The 16,757-nt window shown below is 42.2% G+C and overlaps 1 protein-coding gene across 1 annotated transcript in view; it reads left to right on the top strand.

Moving 5' to 3' along the window:
* Eif5b (eukaryotic translation initiation factor 5B) overlaps positions 1–16,757 on the top strand; it is a 50,178-nt gene that overhangs the window by 13,283 nt on the left and 20,138 nt on the right. The window contains exons 12-14 of the mRNA XM_076830677.1: positions 4,987–5,063; positions 5,170–5,377; positions 6,009–6,104. Of these exons, the coding sequence (XP_076686792.1) occupies positions 4,987–5,063; positions 5,170–5,377; positions 6,009–6,104 (381 nt within the window). The remainder of the gene's footprint in view (positions 1–4,986; positions 5,064–5,169; positions 5,378–6,008; positions 6,105–16,757) is intronic.

The raw sequence follows: 16,757 nt of genomic DNA, 5'->3' as shown, positions 1-16,757 counted from the left end.
CTCTGCGAAATACCGAATTTTTACAACTCTTGGGAATTTTTCTGGTACCTACAGTAACCCTTCGTTGACACACCTCTTTTTTTCGATCAACTTTGACATACCTGGGTGGCTCACACCCAGAACAATTTTTGAACGACTGCCATTCTTATCTGAAGAATCTAATCGTTATGAAAATAATCATGGGTCAGTTTCAAAGTCTGTAGAATGTATTCTAACAGTTTTTTTTTTAAATTTTATCACAGTTTTGGTAAAAAAAATCTAGATTACCATATGTCCAGACAACACGAAGACAATCTTAAAAAAATTGTAACTTTTACAAATTTCAATATTAGAAGCTGAAAATCTACAGAGTTGTTGTTCAGATATAATATTTTCAGAGAAAAAATAGTTTGTAAGTTGGCTTTGGAGAAAAGGTATTTAATTTGCAAATTGAAGATACAGAGCGTCAAAATCAGCTTATGGGTGGCTCGCACCCAGAGTGTCAACGAAGGGTTAAGTACCTGTCTCGTCTTGGGTAATATCATGTTATTCACGAAGAAAGGAAAAGCAATTTACCAAAACTTAGCGTTCACCAGTGCTTAAAACCCTTAGGGTTCATAAAATAAACATAGTACCTGTTTTAGGCCACAGGTACTCATTTGCGAATTTTGCAAGTTGTGGAATTTTTACGGTATCTTTGGGTCCCAGGAAACTTCATGCTGAATTTGAACCTTTTAGATCATCGGAAAAAAGTCTCTGGACAGATTTTGCTGACAAGTGAACAGACACCTTAAGTGTCTTATTATATAGGATATTTAAAACAAATGTAAAACTCTTAATTTTTATATTATATAAGAAGATGATACAGAAACCTGCCAGTGTTCCAACAGTGTACGGTATGTATCATCGTCGCGACAATGGTCCAAGGTCCAAGATGGGCCACGCGGAGGGCCATGCACCGGTGGTCGTATCTCATTCTAATATCGGGAATGCGACCCAGCGGAAGTCTTAAAACCTGCCTTATCTCGCAACAAATTCCCAGCAGCGTATCATCCTCTTCTCGTTCCGCTGCCCTCCCTTCGCTTTCAGTGAACGATTATATTTTATCGACTCCTGCTCGTCGACTCGAGAATTAGATTGCAAAGTCATCAACTACCGCGGGGTAATTTTAACCACTAGCAATTAAGTACCTAATTGCTTATCGTTCTCCCCATAGTATATGCGTACCTCATTGTTCAAAGCTTTGGGTACGGTTGAGAAAGGGAGGAACTTTTAAAGGAGGAGGAACTTTGAACGAATTCTAAAAATGTACCCAACTTTAGAAATTATTTCCATTAAAAGGGAAGATCCCGAACCCGAAAATTCAAAAAATTCTGAAACTTTGTGAATATGTAGGGGATTTCCTCCTGATTACAACGCAATTTTTGTTTGCTGCCCAAATTCACTCTAAGGGGGTGAAATTAATCCCCGAAAATTCGGCTATTTTCCGATTTTCTGTTATAACTCCCGAAATGTAAGAGATAGAAACAAAGTTTCAAGACAAAAGTTACTTCTTTTAATTAGATCTATCATTTGGTAAACAAATTATTTTACAGTTCACGAGTTATAACAGAAAATTGGAAAATAATTGGATTTTCAGGGGTCAATTTCATCCCCTTTGAGTGAATTTGGGCAGCAAACAAAAATTGCGTTGTAACCAGGGGGAAATTCCCTACATGTTCACGAAGTTTCAGAATTTTTTGAATTTCCGGGTTCGGGATGTTCCCTTGTGAGTAAATTCATCCCTCGAGATGTTTAAAGATACCTGACGAATATTCATTAATAAACTCCTAGTCACTTGTTGCACCCTCTATATCCGAAGCACTGTCCATCTTCACTTTCACCTACATTATTTCCACTTAACCACTATCAAGCATCTTATCTTGATCTTATGCTCACCGTATAGTGCCTACAGTGCCTTCTAGAAATATTTATTACATCACTCGAATACTAAACAGGTTAGGTATCACTTAAACCTTTCTCATTATTAATACTAAATAGGAAAATATTGCAAAAATGTGTAGCTCCCTATCTTGACTAGGGTTGCCAATTTTTTTTCAGGAAAATATATTACTTTACGGCCAAATGTGATAAAAAATAATATAGTATGTTTCAGAGAAAAGTGGTACAAAATGAAATTACATTAAAACAACGGCATCTTATTTTTTAGATGTATATTTCTTTGTGCATTTTGCATCATTAATTCATCTATTGTCTCCAACAAATATGTTAAAGGTTTGTTTGCACTGAAAGTTCAAATTAATATATATGAGGAGCTCATTTTTTGTGAGAGATAGACTGACCCTGTTTCTCTCTGCCCGGCACTTCATATTCATAATATATGTAAAAAAATCCTCTCTGTAAAATCTGAAGTGGCGGGAATAGAGAGAAAGTATGAAATTATTTTATATAAATTTTGACAAACAGATCATAGACAACACTTTTTTTAAATCGCGTTCAAAAGTTTAAATGCGCAAATTAAAGTTTTCGTGTTGACATAGAATAAAAGAATATGTAAAAATCGTAGAAATTTATCGATGTATCGAAAATATACCTACTAGTTTTACGTATATCTTTTTTTAACAATACAGTGACTCGCATTAATATTCGGCCACATTTTAAAATCGCATAACTTTTTTAGAATTGGTCCAAACAACTTGAGTTTTTTTGAGAAGCTAGAAGTAAAATCAGTTTGCTAACTGATGCGTTTCGTCGTTTTGAAAAAAAATGTATTTGGTTGGAATAGCGAAAAGAATAGTAAAGGTCGATTTTTAAACTTTTTTCGTGAGCATGTAATGAAAATTCAAAAAAATCCGATTTTGATGAAATTTTAGGCACGTATACAACTTACTGCAATCTACAAACGTTTTTTTTTTAATTTTCATTACAAGCTCACAAAAAAGTTTAAAAATCGACCTTTACTATTATTTTCGCTATTCCAACCAAATACATTTTTTTTCAAAACGACGAAACGCGTCAGTTAGCAAACTAATCCTTCTAGCTTCTCAAAAAAATCTCAAGTCGTTTGGACCAATTCTAAAAAAGTTATGCGATTTTAAAAAGTGTCCGAACATTAATGCGAGTCACTGTACATAGAACACTAGACAAAAATATAGCACAATACTATACTAATCTTGGCCAAAATAATATGAATACGAATCTTTTTAACAATCATATTTCCACAAAAATTCTGCTCACTACGTAAATTTGATAGTAACGCAATGAACATTCCCATTACTGTCTATTATGGAACCTCCATTGCGTAATAACAGTAAAGGTAGATATATACACGTGAAATTATCAGGCCATGCAGCAACCGTCTTGGAACGGAATAAAATCTGAAGACGCACATTATTGCAGCATCGCAAAGTGTAAAGCCAATCCTAGCTTCTGGCTATCGAGCGATAAATCAGTCTACAAGTTCCGTGGCCGAAGCTCCGCGGTATAACTTGTTTGTAGATGCGTTTATTTCAACGTGTCGCGTCTCGTCTGGTCGCATCGGCCAGCCGAATCCGTGCAGCATGCGTCACTAGTTATTTTCGCGGCCAAAACAGACACACGCACGCCGGCACTAGCGGCGTGCCGCTGTATTTACGTTACGGCGACAGTGGTTTATGTTTTACCTTAATGTTTTGTTTTCCTTCCGAGTACGGAACTCCGCGCTCCGAGCCGAGCGTCCCCGTTCCGAGCGTCTCCCAGCGCGGCAACACCTTTCCACGTCGCTCCTCTTCTCTGCTAGGGACGCTGGGATTATAGCAAAGAAACTTGAAAATTCGGGGTAGCTAAATTTTTAAGGTTTCTGTAACTGCGACGATAAAGTTCCATTGAAAGAAACTGAGGCGTTTTATGGGAAAAGGACACATACGCCAAAGTGCCATTTCAAGAAAAGCGATTCCAGAGTTTTCATTATAGTATTACTTAATAAAAAGTAATGCAATTAAATCGAATTTTTCTTAAGGATGTAGTAAAATGTCATTCAAACTTTCTGAAAATAGAAATTATGATTTGAAGATATGTGATTTTATTTATAAGTTTCAAGAAAGTGGCGTAGGTGCCCTTTTTCCATGAGTGTGGCAAAAACGTAATAAATTGCCTCTTTGTTTATTTATTTAAATATAATTTTTGTATACATTGCTTACAAGGGGAGGACACCATGTGGTAGACACCGATTTTGATGAGCCTTGACACGATGGATCTATGTCGAAAATGAACGTTTCTGCCAATAGACCTTAATAGTAGAGATATTTAGATGTAAATTATTAAAAAATTTCATAGTGGCCGTGGGATTTTAATGGGTAAAAATCCCACACTACCCTGACGCCTCCGGGGGGTTCCCCTCTGAAGGAGTCTGGGTGCCTTTTGAAAATTTCCCCAAGTTAAAAACAAAATTGTAAAAAAAAATTATAAAAAATATAATTAATAAAAAAAAATTTATAAAGTTTTTTTTTAACGTGGAGACATCTTCAAAAGGCACCCCGACGCCTCCGGAAAGGAATCTTCCGCGGGCGCCAGGGTAGTGTGGGATTTTTACCCACTAAAATCCCGCGGCCACTATGAAATTTTTAATAATTTCCATGTTAATATCTCTATTATTAAGGCTTATTGGCTGAAACGCTCGGACACCCATTTACTTACTTTCGACATGGTGTCCTCCCCTTGTTAGATGAAAAGTACAAAATGAAGCGTAAGAATAAACAAAACTTTTAATTTTTATGCAAGTGGAATGTGTAATTTTCGTTACTTAGCTCCAGTAAGTTATATAAAGGTACATTCATGATCTTTTTCCAAAACTATTTTTCACACTTCTTCAAAACAGCATCTAGCTAATGTAAACGCGAGAGAAGTAACATGTCTTTGGTGTATTATATATATAGCATATACCTGAGTCGACTTAAACGATTTAAGGAAAAAGGGCACGTAGGCCCATTCCAATGGCCCCAATTCCATGTTCCGTCATTTTGGTTGCAGTACGCTGGAATCCGTATCGGCCCCGTAGTCAAGAAGGACGTGATGAAGGCTTCCATCATGTTGGAGCACGACAGTCAGTAAGTAGATTCAGAGTGAATAATTCGATCGGAGTATGATTGATAAGCTTGTTGTGCAGCTGATTGATAATTATTGGGTTCATTGAATTTCGGTTGTCCGGCACAGATACGCTACGATACTTGCGTTCGACGTGAAGATCGAGAAAGACGCCCAGGAGCTGGCCGACTCCCTCGGGGTCAAGATCTTCCACGCAGACATCATCTACCACCTCTTCGACCAGTTCACCGCTTACAGAGAGGAGCTGAAGCAACGCAAGCGGGATGAGCACAAACACATCGCCGTATTCCCTTGCAAACTTCGCGTCCTGCCGCAGGTGCGTCCTCAAATCCTCCTGCAAACCTTACCTCGCTGAATAAAATGTCGCAGAGTCGCCATTAACTAGAAAATGGTACCACGTCGACCATTTCCAATCTGAGAAATTTATACGGGCTTGGTGGATCGTGAAAATCTGTATAGATGTAGAGGAGGTTCAAAAAGTGGTGGTCGCATCTCTGGATCGGTGGAGATTTATAAAAAAAAATTAATTTTCAATGTTATAAACAATTTTGCAGGGTCTTCTTTATAAATCTCCAACGATACAGAGGTGTAGATTCACCCCTGAAAGAAGTGACCACCACTTTTTAAACTCCCTGTACAGTGGCGGGCAAAAGCTTCCAGCCAGATGAATTTTTAAACTTTTGGAAAGATCGCAAAGTCCGTGAAAAATTTAACAAACCCTCTGCCCTGTACTTTTTGCACGCCCTGTATCAAACCTTGACCAACCTTTCCCACCTCTCTCCATTGAACCTTCCCACTCTCGCCGAGATTTTAAAGATTCTCAAGACTCGATCAATATTCGAAGCAAGTCATTTGTCGCGCAGGCCCTGTAGGTCCCAAAAATTCTCCTAAAGTGGACGCTTCCTCCAGTGCCAGACAGAGTCAGAAAGCTCGGTTCTCTGTTTCAGTACATCTTCAACTCCCGCGACCCGATCGTGATGGGCGTGATGGTCGAGGCTGGGGTGGTGAAGGAAGGGACCCCGCTCTGCGTGCCCAGCAAAGACGTGAGTACCTTGCTCTCTGTCCCCCGACTCCGGGCGATACGCTTTCGCGCGTTATCGCGAATGGCCCCGCGTGCTATCGTCGCGGACGACGCATACAAAATCGAAGGGAGGTTCTTTGCAATTGCGCCGCGCGACGAACGAAAGGGAGAAAAAGAGAGAGAGAGAGGGGGGGAGAGTGAGAGGTCTGGGAGGGAATTAATTTCGAGTCCCGTCACGCCACTGCTCCTCCCCTCCTCCGCTCGCGACTCCGCGACTTTGAATACGATTATCAGCGAATTCGAATCGAATCCTTAAGGGGCCGTCCCCCGTGGCCTGTAGCCGCGCACGCGTAGGTGAACTCGTTCGTCCGAGGGGAAATAACGCCGATCCAGTTGGTCGGCTGCGCGATCGGATCGATCGATCGATCGATCGCTCCGAATGCGTATAAAACACCGCGCGAGCTTCGCCGATTTCCTACGGTTTCTCTCTCCTTCGCTCGTGGGTGTGTGCAACGCACTTGGCCACTGGACCTGTCTCCGCTGGCTGACTATTTCTCACTCGTAACGTTTCCTTCCCCCGGCTGGCGATTCTCAGTGCTACAGGGCGCCTCATAGGTGGCGGTTGGAAATTAGGGAGGGGAAAGATTCTAGCGGATGAGGGTTAAGAAGTCAGAATTGGGATACTGTGGGTAAAAGAAGTATGTATTTGCACACCCCGGGGTTTCGACGTAATTGTGTATAAAAAAGAAGAATTTAGAAATTCAGTGGAAATATTTAAATGGATTTAATTATTGGAGGTAATTGAATTTGGAATGGATTATTTAAATTGTGTAAAATATCTGTAGTTAATTTAGAATTTCAGTAGAAATATTTAAATGGATTTAATTATTGGAGGTAATTGAATTTGGAATGGATTATTTAAATTGTGTAAAATATCTGTAGTTAATTTAGAATTTCAGTAGAAATATTTAAATGGATTTAATTATTGGAGGTAATTGAATTTGGAATGGATTATTTAAATTGTGTAAAACATCTGTAGTTAATTTAGAATTTCAGTAGAATTATTTAAATTGATTTAATTATTGGAGGTAATTAATTTAATTGGAGTGTACAGATACTCCTTTCGCTCACTTTACATCGTTCTTCTTAAATTGTGGTGCCCCCCCCCCGAGATGTAGCGACCTCGTAAACACAGCAGGGGCTTGGGCCCTTAACGCGTCCGAGTATTTCGGTGGCAAGTCAAACGCCCAGGATATTCAGGTATTCAGTGTACTTTTTTCTTTATAACGGTTATTCCGAATAAAGGTTCTTCATAACTCTTTCAGTCAGAACCTTTATATAACAGTTTGAAACAGTTATTTTCGAAATCTATTCAAGCCCTGCACGTAACCCAATAAGTACAGCCCTGTAACAAGTAGCAAAGGTAAGGCCGGCGAGAGGCGGGTTCAGCGCGTTCCCCGGAGCCCGGTTCTGCGCTTTAAAAGGCCCCGCTGTCCACGAGAACCTCTTTGAACAATTTTTCGGGGCCCTGTGCATATATATTTATTAGTACAAAATTTATTTAAACGGAACCGCGGTCCACTAAAAGCTCTTCATAAATGCAGGGCCTTATGCATATATATTTATCATTACAAAATCTCTTTAAAAGGCCCCGCAGTCCATGAAAAGCTCTTCCTAATATTTACGGGGCCCTATGCGTAGATTATTATTACAAAATTTCTTTAAAAGGCCCCGCGGTCCACAAAAGTCTCATCATAAACTTTGCGGGGCCCTATGCATAGATATTTATTATTACAAAATTCAGAAGCCCTGCAATATAAATGCATTTCTTTTGGGCCCCGCAATCCATGAAAAGCTCTTCGTAATATTTACGGGGCCCTATGCGTAGATTATTATTACAAAATTTCTTTAAAAGGCCCCGCGGTCCACAAAAGTCTCATCATAAACTCTGCGGGGCCCTATGCATAGATATTCATTATTATAAAATTCAGAAGCCTTGCAATATAAATGCATTTCTTTTGGGCCCCGCAAAAGTCCATTCCGGCCCTAAACAAAGGACGCATTTAGCGTCTTATAGCCTCAATGGTATCCCTTGCACACCAGTGGGTCCATCAGTCCCTACATCTCGGGGAGGTACTATGGTACATGACTGTACTATAGAATACCTCGATTGTTGCGCAGCGAGTGGCTCAGCAGGCGTGCATATATCCGAGGTCTGCATAATTACCGAGGTAAACAACGCGGTACGTGATAATTTACTCGGCTATACAGGGTGTACAATGTAATCGCGTTTGACTCAGGTCTTTCAGTAATCTCCAGGTGAAACTATTCCGGTTTACTTGTCCAGCTCGCAATAATGCAAGTGTTATCAGGGATAAGGAAGAATTCTTCAGGTCTACGAGGCGGTGGGGGCTGATACGGTTGACGTTCTTCCAGGTTGTTTCGGAAATTCGAAGGTATCGGCGAGTCGGTCTCCTTCTCTTTCTCCCGTAGGAGTAAACTGGTGGGCAGCCGTTCTTTGCAGCCTCGCCTTACGCGGTAGCACGCGAGCTAGCTACAGGTTGCCTAGCCTCGGCCCCGTAGGCGTCGCGATGCCATTAGCGGCCCGCGAATTCTCCTCGTAAACAAAAATTCCATGTATATTCCCTCGCGCCGACGCCCACGGGGCGGCCCGAAATGATTTACCAGGCAAACCTTTCCCCCTAAATACTCCTTGTTTACGCAACGCCGTTGAATATTTTCGCACGTGGGAACGCGTAGCTGATTTAGTCGAATTTGAACGGTTAAGCAGCAGCGCTCGAGCGACCCGGCGACATTCAATTATTTCGTCAAACTAACCACCAACGCGAACGCTCTTTGGCCGTTGACAGTTCACACATTGCTACAACCGGGTATCTACTCTTAACTTAGCACTGTGACGAATGCCTCGGGAAAGCTACTTACCACAATTCCACAATACCATTCTTCTGTTGCAATGTGAAGAGGCTCCTACTAACAATGGATGCAATTGCAAATTTTAATTAAAGTTAGGGCGTTTTTTCGTTTTCTTAATGTAACTTTGTTTTTCCTCTGGTAGTGTGATAGAGCGTAAGGGATTGAATAATTCTGATATTTAAAGTTTTCTTTTCATCTCACAGCGTTCCAAAGTTATATTCAATTTATTACTTACATTTATGAGTAAATTTATTTAAATTTACAATAGATTTATTTAAATTTACAATAGATTTATTTAAATTTACAATAGATTTATTTAAATTTACAATAGATTTATTTAAATTTAAAATAGATTTATTTAAATTTACCTTCAATTTCCTTTAATTTTCCCTTCAATTTACCCCTAAATTCACTTTACATTTACCTCAAATTTACCTTAAATTGACTTTGAAACTTATAAATAGCTTTATTCATATTTACTCATAAATAAATGTATTTAAATTTACTTCAGTTACATTAAAGAACTGGAAAACGGTGATAACTTCAACGACTGATTTCACCCCCTCGGAATAAATTTCCATAGAAAAAAAATATCTCTGCATTCACATGCAGTTTCATTGAAACCAGAATTTTCGACTCGGCGGCGTTCCCTCCTAAGCATATCGCAGCAAAATGCGCATACCACACGCAGCTTATCCTATTAAGCCTCCACAACGTTTTATTCGCTGAAAGCCACCTGAAATAAAAGCCGAATGAGAAAAAAAAGGCGAGACAACATGGCGGCGAAGTGTGGCAGTCGGACGAAGCCGCCATCGGCGGTCTTATGCGTTCCGAATGCAAATGTCGGCATAAATTATCCGATTCAATAATATCGGAGCGTATGTGGGTGATAGTGAACGCGGTAAAATTCGTATCGCGCCGCGTTTGCACGGCTACCCGCGTGTCCAGCTGCGTGTGCAACGAGCGTTTCTCGCCCGCGCGTAGAAAGCAGCTCCGACCACGTCGCCTGGCCCACGCGTCCACGCCGAACCGTGTATGCGCACACTTCTTTCGGCCCTACCCTGCTCCGTCGATGCATTTCGGCCTTTCTTTAAAATTCAACGGAAATTCCGACGTAGAAAGCACGCTGGGTGGCTACTTTTAGGTATGCCTATCCAGCAAAGTCTGCAACCGCTTATCCATTTGAGGCTGAGGACGCTTTTAAACCCTTTGCGATCGAGCAATCACCACAAAATCGCGGTGAAGCTTAAATCAATATTGCACAGTTTATTTAGCAATTTTTTCTTTCAAATAACAAACTCAATAGAAAATCTGATTAATGGTATTTATTATATATTTCTTGAAGATTAAAGTATTATTAGAATACCGTAATTAGTATTATCGTAATCAGCACCTGGCACCCCCAGAGAAGAAGGAAAAGGAGATTAATATAACCACGATTGAAGTATAATTCAATAGCTTTGTGAAAAGAAAAGAAAACTGGGTTTCATTTTATAAATAAATTTTCGTATTACAAATATTTTTATCCGTCCAACTCGGCTCCCCCCGAGAGCCCGACTGCGCCACTGCACCTTAATAATAATAAGCGTTAATTACCCTCTACTTCTCCTTGCAATCAAGTCTAAAAAGATGTCTAAGTCCCCTAATTGTAAGTGGAACTGCGAGATACTCAAATCCTCCAACGCGTTTGAAGTTTAAAGGCTGTCGATGGCTTGGCCGAGGCAAGGAACGGACGAAATTCGCGCGATGCTTGCGGAATCACGTACAGAGGCGTGTTCCGCGCGAGCCTCGCGTCTTCCTTTCACGACGCGTCTGGTTCCTCGCCACCGCGAGCGCACGGGCCCATTGGCGGGTCCGTGGCGCGCGCTGCGGGGCCTGACCTAAGCCAACCGGGTCCCGTGATATCCCGACATCCGGTGTGGATCAACCGTTTCCCAATAAAAAGCACCGCGCACGCCGGATAGCCAGGGACACTACACTGGGCCCTATTCACTCGGCGTACTCGCGATCCTTCGTTGCATAATTCTCGCCGCGGCTGGGACGGATTGGGACTCACGGTGGGACTGTCCTCGAGCGTCACTTTATCCGTGACATTCCAATTCCTCCTCACCAGCGTAGGTGATGTCGATGACGTTGCGTCTTGTAACGTCCATGAAGCGAATGGGCCCACGAGGTTCTTCGAAACGCACTGTAGGTACCAGTAAAAAAAGAAATTGTTGATATTGGGGGGCTTCAAATTTTATGGAGTTTAGAAGAGTTCCGCGGAGAAAATATAATTGGGGAACGCACCGAGTGCCATAATTAGCCCATAATTAGCAGGTCGCTTCGAAAATAATAACGTGGGTCACAAATGACCCGGGCAGGGTTGATCGAATATGGCGAACAGGGATCGTAGAAAGAAACAGGGGATGGACAAGCTCACATTAACTACTTAACCTTCACTCTGTGTGCAAGTAATTTAAAAAACTGTAGCTGCGTAAGTATTTGTGAAATTTTATCGATTTTTAAGAAGACAGGTGTAAAACGAATTACAACATTTAATTTAAAGTGAATGAAGAAAAATAATTTTTTTTTTAAAATCAAATTGTGTGTGAAACATATCGCAGATAGCATTTCGAAGAATATTTTGAGAAGTCTCCATTTGGCAACTTTTTATTTACGTTTTTATTAGCTTGGGGTGTGTTTGCATCCCCTGCGCACAGAGCGAAGGATAAACTTTTCGATTTCGATTTTACACGCTCGTGTTTTAATAGCCGCGAGGTGGGATGGAGTCGTTAGGTTGATTAATCGCGGTTTTTTCGATCAGGTTTCGAAGGAAGGCGATCGAAGGCGTTTCCACGGGCCTCTATCGTTATCGGGCGTGTACACGCGCGTTGCGCAACGGCCTCGATAGGCGCTTTAACGCCGAGCGGAAATCCGGCGGATTCTTTTAGCCTGCCGTTTTCTTGCCGTTCCGCCATTCCTTTTTCTCCGTCTTGTCCCTTTTCCTCTTTTTCTAGCGGTGTTTCTTGCTGCCCGCCCGATGACCCGATCCTACGCTCGACAGATATCCGTTTGCGAAAACGCCGATCGTTTATCATGCGTGTCGATTCCTAGACCGGCCGCCTCGACGCGTGTCACGTTTGATTGAAATCCAATGGACACTCGATCGGAAACGAGATCCCATTCGCCTTCTGCGGACACCAACGTTCGATTCGATTAATCCCTCTTCCATTTCAAGCTCAGGATTCTCCTTCATTCAGATACTTCTATTCAGCGTAGTGGGTCTAAAAACGTTGCTTGCTAGGGGACAAAGGGGATCCACAATTGAGGCTGCGCAGTGGAAAAATGGCACAATAATGCTGTACATTTACAGGAAAACAAGTTTTAGGGAAAATAATTTTCTTAGGAAATTTAATGTGAAATGTGCCTCTTTCTCACTGAGCCCTTCAATTGATTTTTATAAGAAACAAATACAATTTTCAATAGATGCATGAGTGGCAAAAAAGTACCATTAAACTATTTGTGAAATAAATGTACATTTTTTTAGTAATTACAGAAATTTTAGTTGCATTCAGTAATCATATTTGAACTTTTATTGTAGTTTCAAGCTAATAAAAGCTCGTTAACATTTTTAACATATTGTGTGACGTTTAAAGGGGCGTACTTCATCAGGGGCCGGATTAACCCCTTTAGAAGCACTTAAAAGATTTTCTATAATTTGACTAAATTGTGTTTCTAACAAAAGTTAGATTTTATAACTTAGAAAATTTCTGTGGTGGTAATTTCTTCCTCCCGATGCCCTAAGCACATGCTTATTTTGCTTATTGGTTAATCCAGCACTGTCAGGGGCCCAGAGTTGATCCGTTATTTAAATAAAGAATTATTTAAATAACGGATCAAATAAAATTATTTTAACTTTAGATTATTCAACGAATATAGTTATTTTTTTAATTTAACACATGACGAATAATTTTTTTTTAACTATTATTCCTTTATTTTATTCTTTTATTGTTATTTAAATAACAATTTCGCCCATCTCTGTGGGCCAGCTGACATCCTGGCCAGTCCGCCACTGTTTCTACCTATTCGTTTCGGATCTACCCTGCAATATTTCAATTTCCTCCGCTAATTGCATTCCAAGAAACGATTTACCTTCGTTCAGATATTTCTATTCGTTAGTTAATTCCTCCGCCGGATCTACCCTTCAATATTTCAATCCGCCTCATTATTTACATTCCAAGAAACGATTTTACTTCACTCACAATTAGGTATTTCTATTCGCTCCATAATTCCTCCACCAGACTTACCCTTCGACATTTCAATTGCCTTCATTAGCCGCATTCCAGAAAACCTCTGAAACCACCGCCAGTCGAATAAAGACTGAGAGATCCTTCCCCCCGTTCTCAACTTCCAGTACGTCAATTTGAAGCGTCGATGATGCACCAATAATTCATTTCGCAGGGAGGCGCTAGAGCCGCCGTCGGATTAACGATAGCCGCCAGTGCCATCGACGGGGGAACGTTCGTTCCGGAGCGTATTATTTTAATACGATAATGGCCGGGGCATAATTAGCGGAACTAGCGGCGTTACAAATTTAAACGCGACTTCCCGTCGCTCGGCCGGCCGTCGGTTCGACGTACGACGATAATTATATCAAGGAAACGCGAAGGAGATTTTTCGAGCCGCCACGAATCATATTCCCGTCCGTGGCAAGAGTGACAGGAACTAGAAACTCCGTGGTGTGCGAGTCCCCTTCCGGCGGAAGGCCGCTCGTAACGTTCTTCCTTTTCCTCCTTCTCTCTTCCTCCTCGTCTCTCTCTCTCTCTCTCTCTCTCCTCTCCTCTCCTCTCTATCCAGCCCTGTTTCCCCCCTACCGCGTTTCCCGTCTTCCTTCGCCCGACGGCAGAGTGTGCGCTCGTTGGTGGATTCACTGATCGCGGGTAGAAAATTAAAACGTCGGTGAAGGAGGATCCTTGGAGCGGGAACGCGCGATGGAGGGCTAATTAACGAGCACGCGAACGGAACGCGGAGCCCGTGGTGGATCACTGTACGACTCATCCCCCCGACCCACGTGGGACGTGCACAAAAGGGCCTGCCTTCGTGTTCGCGTCCTTTGGCTACGCTGCTGCGTGGCAGGGATCTGGGATTCTTTCGAGGGACCATTCTGTGATTCGATTACTGCATTGCTGGCGGGTTCGGTTTGGCTACTGAGAGGGGGGTGGAATTGTGAAGCATCGCTGGGAAGATGTTTGTCATTTTTGGGGACGTTGTGGCGTGTAGCAGTCCGGGGAGCTTCTCAGGGTGCCATTCTGTAATTATCAAGGGAGCGGTGTTTTTTAGTTTCCTAAAGGAGGGTCTTGGAGAAAATACTTTTGTTGTACATTTCTATGTTTTACCCTCCCCTAGTCGTCGATGTGCTGACTTAATTTAATTTATTTCACATATACGGGATAATGTCCCACTAGTATACAAGACAAAAGCAAAGAAAAAAATAACAATAGTTACATTCGGTTAGAGGGTTTAACACTGTTCCTACCACGACCGGTCGAATGACAGGTTCTTTAAAATTTCGATTAGAATTTCCTATATACAACGTAATTGAATTATCAAGGGAGCGGTGTTTTTTAGTTTCCTAAAGGAGGGTCTTGGAGAAAATACTTTTGTTGTACATTTCTATGTTTTAGCCTCCGCTAGTCGTCGATGTGCTGACTTAATTTAATTTATTTCACATATACGGGATAATGTCCCACTAGTATACAAGGCAAAAGCAAAGAAAAAAATAACAATACTTACATTCGGTTACAGGGTTTAACACTATTCCTACCACGACCGGTCGAATGACAGGTTTTCTTAAATTTCGATTAGAATTTCCTATATACAACGTAATTGAGTCGCCTTTAAACTTCACGACTTTTCCTCAAATATGCGTATGTACATGATATACTTCCGAACAAAAGAAACTATATTTGTATACTGTCCAATTGGCTATTATCTTCATTCTATATTAAAAATATAAGTTGTGCTAAAGACCGGTCATTCGACCGGTCGCGGTAGGAATAGGTATACGTGAAGTGTCGGTAGGAATAGTGTTAAACACCATAAACTCATGCGCAGCATAGTTACAAAAATTCTTCAAGTGCCTTATTAAAGGAATAAGTTGATTCCGTAAAAAAGTCTAGGGGATCATTAAAAGCTACTGTAATATTTAGTATCGTTTTCTGGATCACTGTTTTTTTTCCTAAACGAGAACGTTAGTTTATATAAATATTCGTCTAGATACCAGAGTTGGGAATCACCTAAATAAAAAATGATTTAAATTACACATCGAATGAAAGATACTTACCTTTATCCGTTATCGAATAAAGATAACCCGAGTTATCTATTCGCCGAGTAACGAATACAATTTTTATCTTTCATTCCAGCTCAAATATATTTTTTTAAACAAATCTCTGCCCATCTCTGCCGGAGACTTTGCTCCTAAAGTCCTCCCACAGATAAATTCCCTCCATTTCTCCACCCCTTCGCTTAGCTCCTCCCACAAACGTCACTATTGCCTGTTACGCTTCCCCCGAGGTGCGCGTGCACCTCCAGCACCAGTCCAGCCACCTCCTTGCAATTTTCCACGGGTGTGGCTGCGACCGTGGAAACGGGAACAGAAGATAGATGACGATACTAAAAAAAATTACCGACAAAAACGTCAGGGGAACGAGAGTTTCGACCTTTCGGGGCGTCAGAATCGGGGCGAAGCTCGTGACAGGCTACGTGGCCCGCGAAAAGGGGAGGAGCGGGCTAATATTAGAGAAAAGGTCGAAATCTAGAGAAGAAGGGCACGCGAGCGTTTGAGATGTCGGTCTCCATCGCGGTGGAATGAAAAGAAGCCAAAGAAAACGCGGACGGCGGGGTGGGGGGGGGGGTGAGGAAAGGGGATAGGGGTGAGACGAGGATACGTGGGACAGCGTATCTACGTTTAGAGCGTCTAGCGAGTGATAAACGACCGGAAGGAAGCCAGAGGCGTTTCCACGAAAGTTACAGGCAAGCCGGAAGGCCGAAAGACGGGATGTGGTTGGTGAGTAAGTGGCGTGGACGTCGATGTGTCTGTGCGCGCGTGTATTCCGCCCCGTTCCAGCTTCTTTCCCGTCTCTCTCTCTCTTCTTTTTCCCCTCCCCGCCCCTCCGACTCTCTCCTTCTCCCTAGTTCCCTCGTGTTTCTCTAAGTAGGCAGCTGGTTAACGTTGCTATCGTAGCGAACGCGGCGAGGGGTGGCGAGGGAGGGGGGCAGCTCGAGGAAAGAGGGAGGCGCGAGGAAGAGGAGAGAAGACCCGAGGGGTTGGAGGGGGTGCCGGGCCGGATGTCGAGTTTCCAATGTCGAGTAGATCGTTTTACCCGGCCACTCGCGATTAATTTTGCTAACGACGAATACCGGCGATAATCGCCCCGTCGACGAAACCCACGCGGAGTACTCTCCTTCGCGAAAAGGAGCGCTTGTTGCTTATCGCGTCAGCCGCGGCGCTCTTCCGGCCCCGGATATCGAGTTTAATTTAAATGCCCCGCTCAGCCAGTTCTGCCATTTCGGGGAATTTCTCTGCTTCGAATGCGGGAGCTGGCTGAAATTAATTTCTTTCAGCGGCGGGGGGAATTTGTTGCGAGGCTAGAGGGTAGGTACTTGACACTGGCCAGAGGAATACTTACCCCTTTGCGCTTCGTGGGTGCCGTTCGAAGTTTCTTATGGAACTCGAGGGGCGGCGTTGATGGTGTCCTTG

This window comes from Andrena cerasifolii, chromosome 2 (assembly GCF_050908995.1).
Source record: "Andrena cerasifolii isolate SP2316 chromosome 2, iyAndCera1_principal, whole genome shotgun sequence".
In the NCBI taxonomy this organism is placed as follows: Eukaryota; Metazoa; Arthropoda; class Insecta; order Hymenoptera; family Andrenidae; genus Andrena; species Andrena cerasifolii.
Note: the sequence above shows the minus strand (reverse complement) of the source record. Positions and strands in the feature narration are given on the sequence as shown.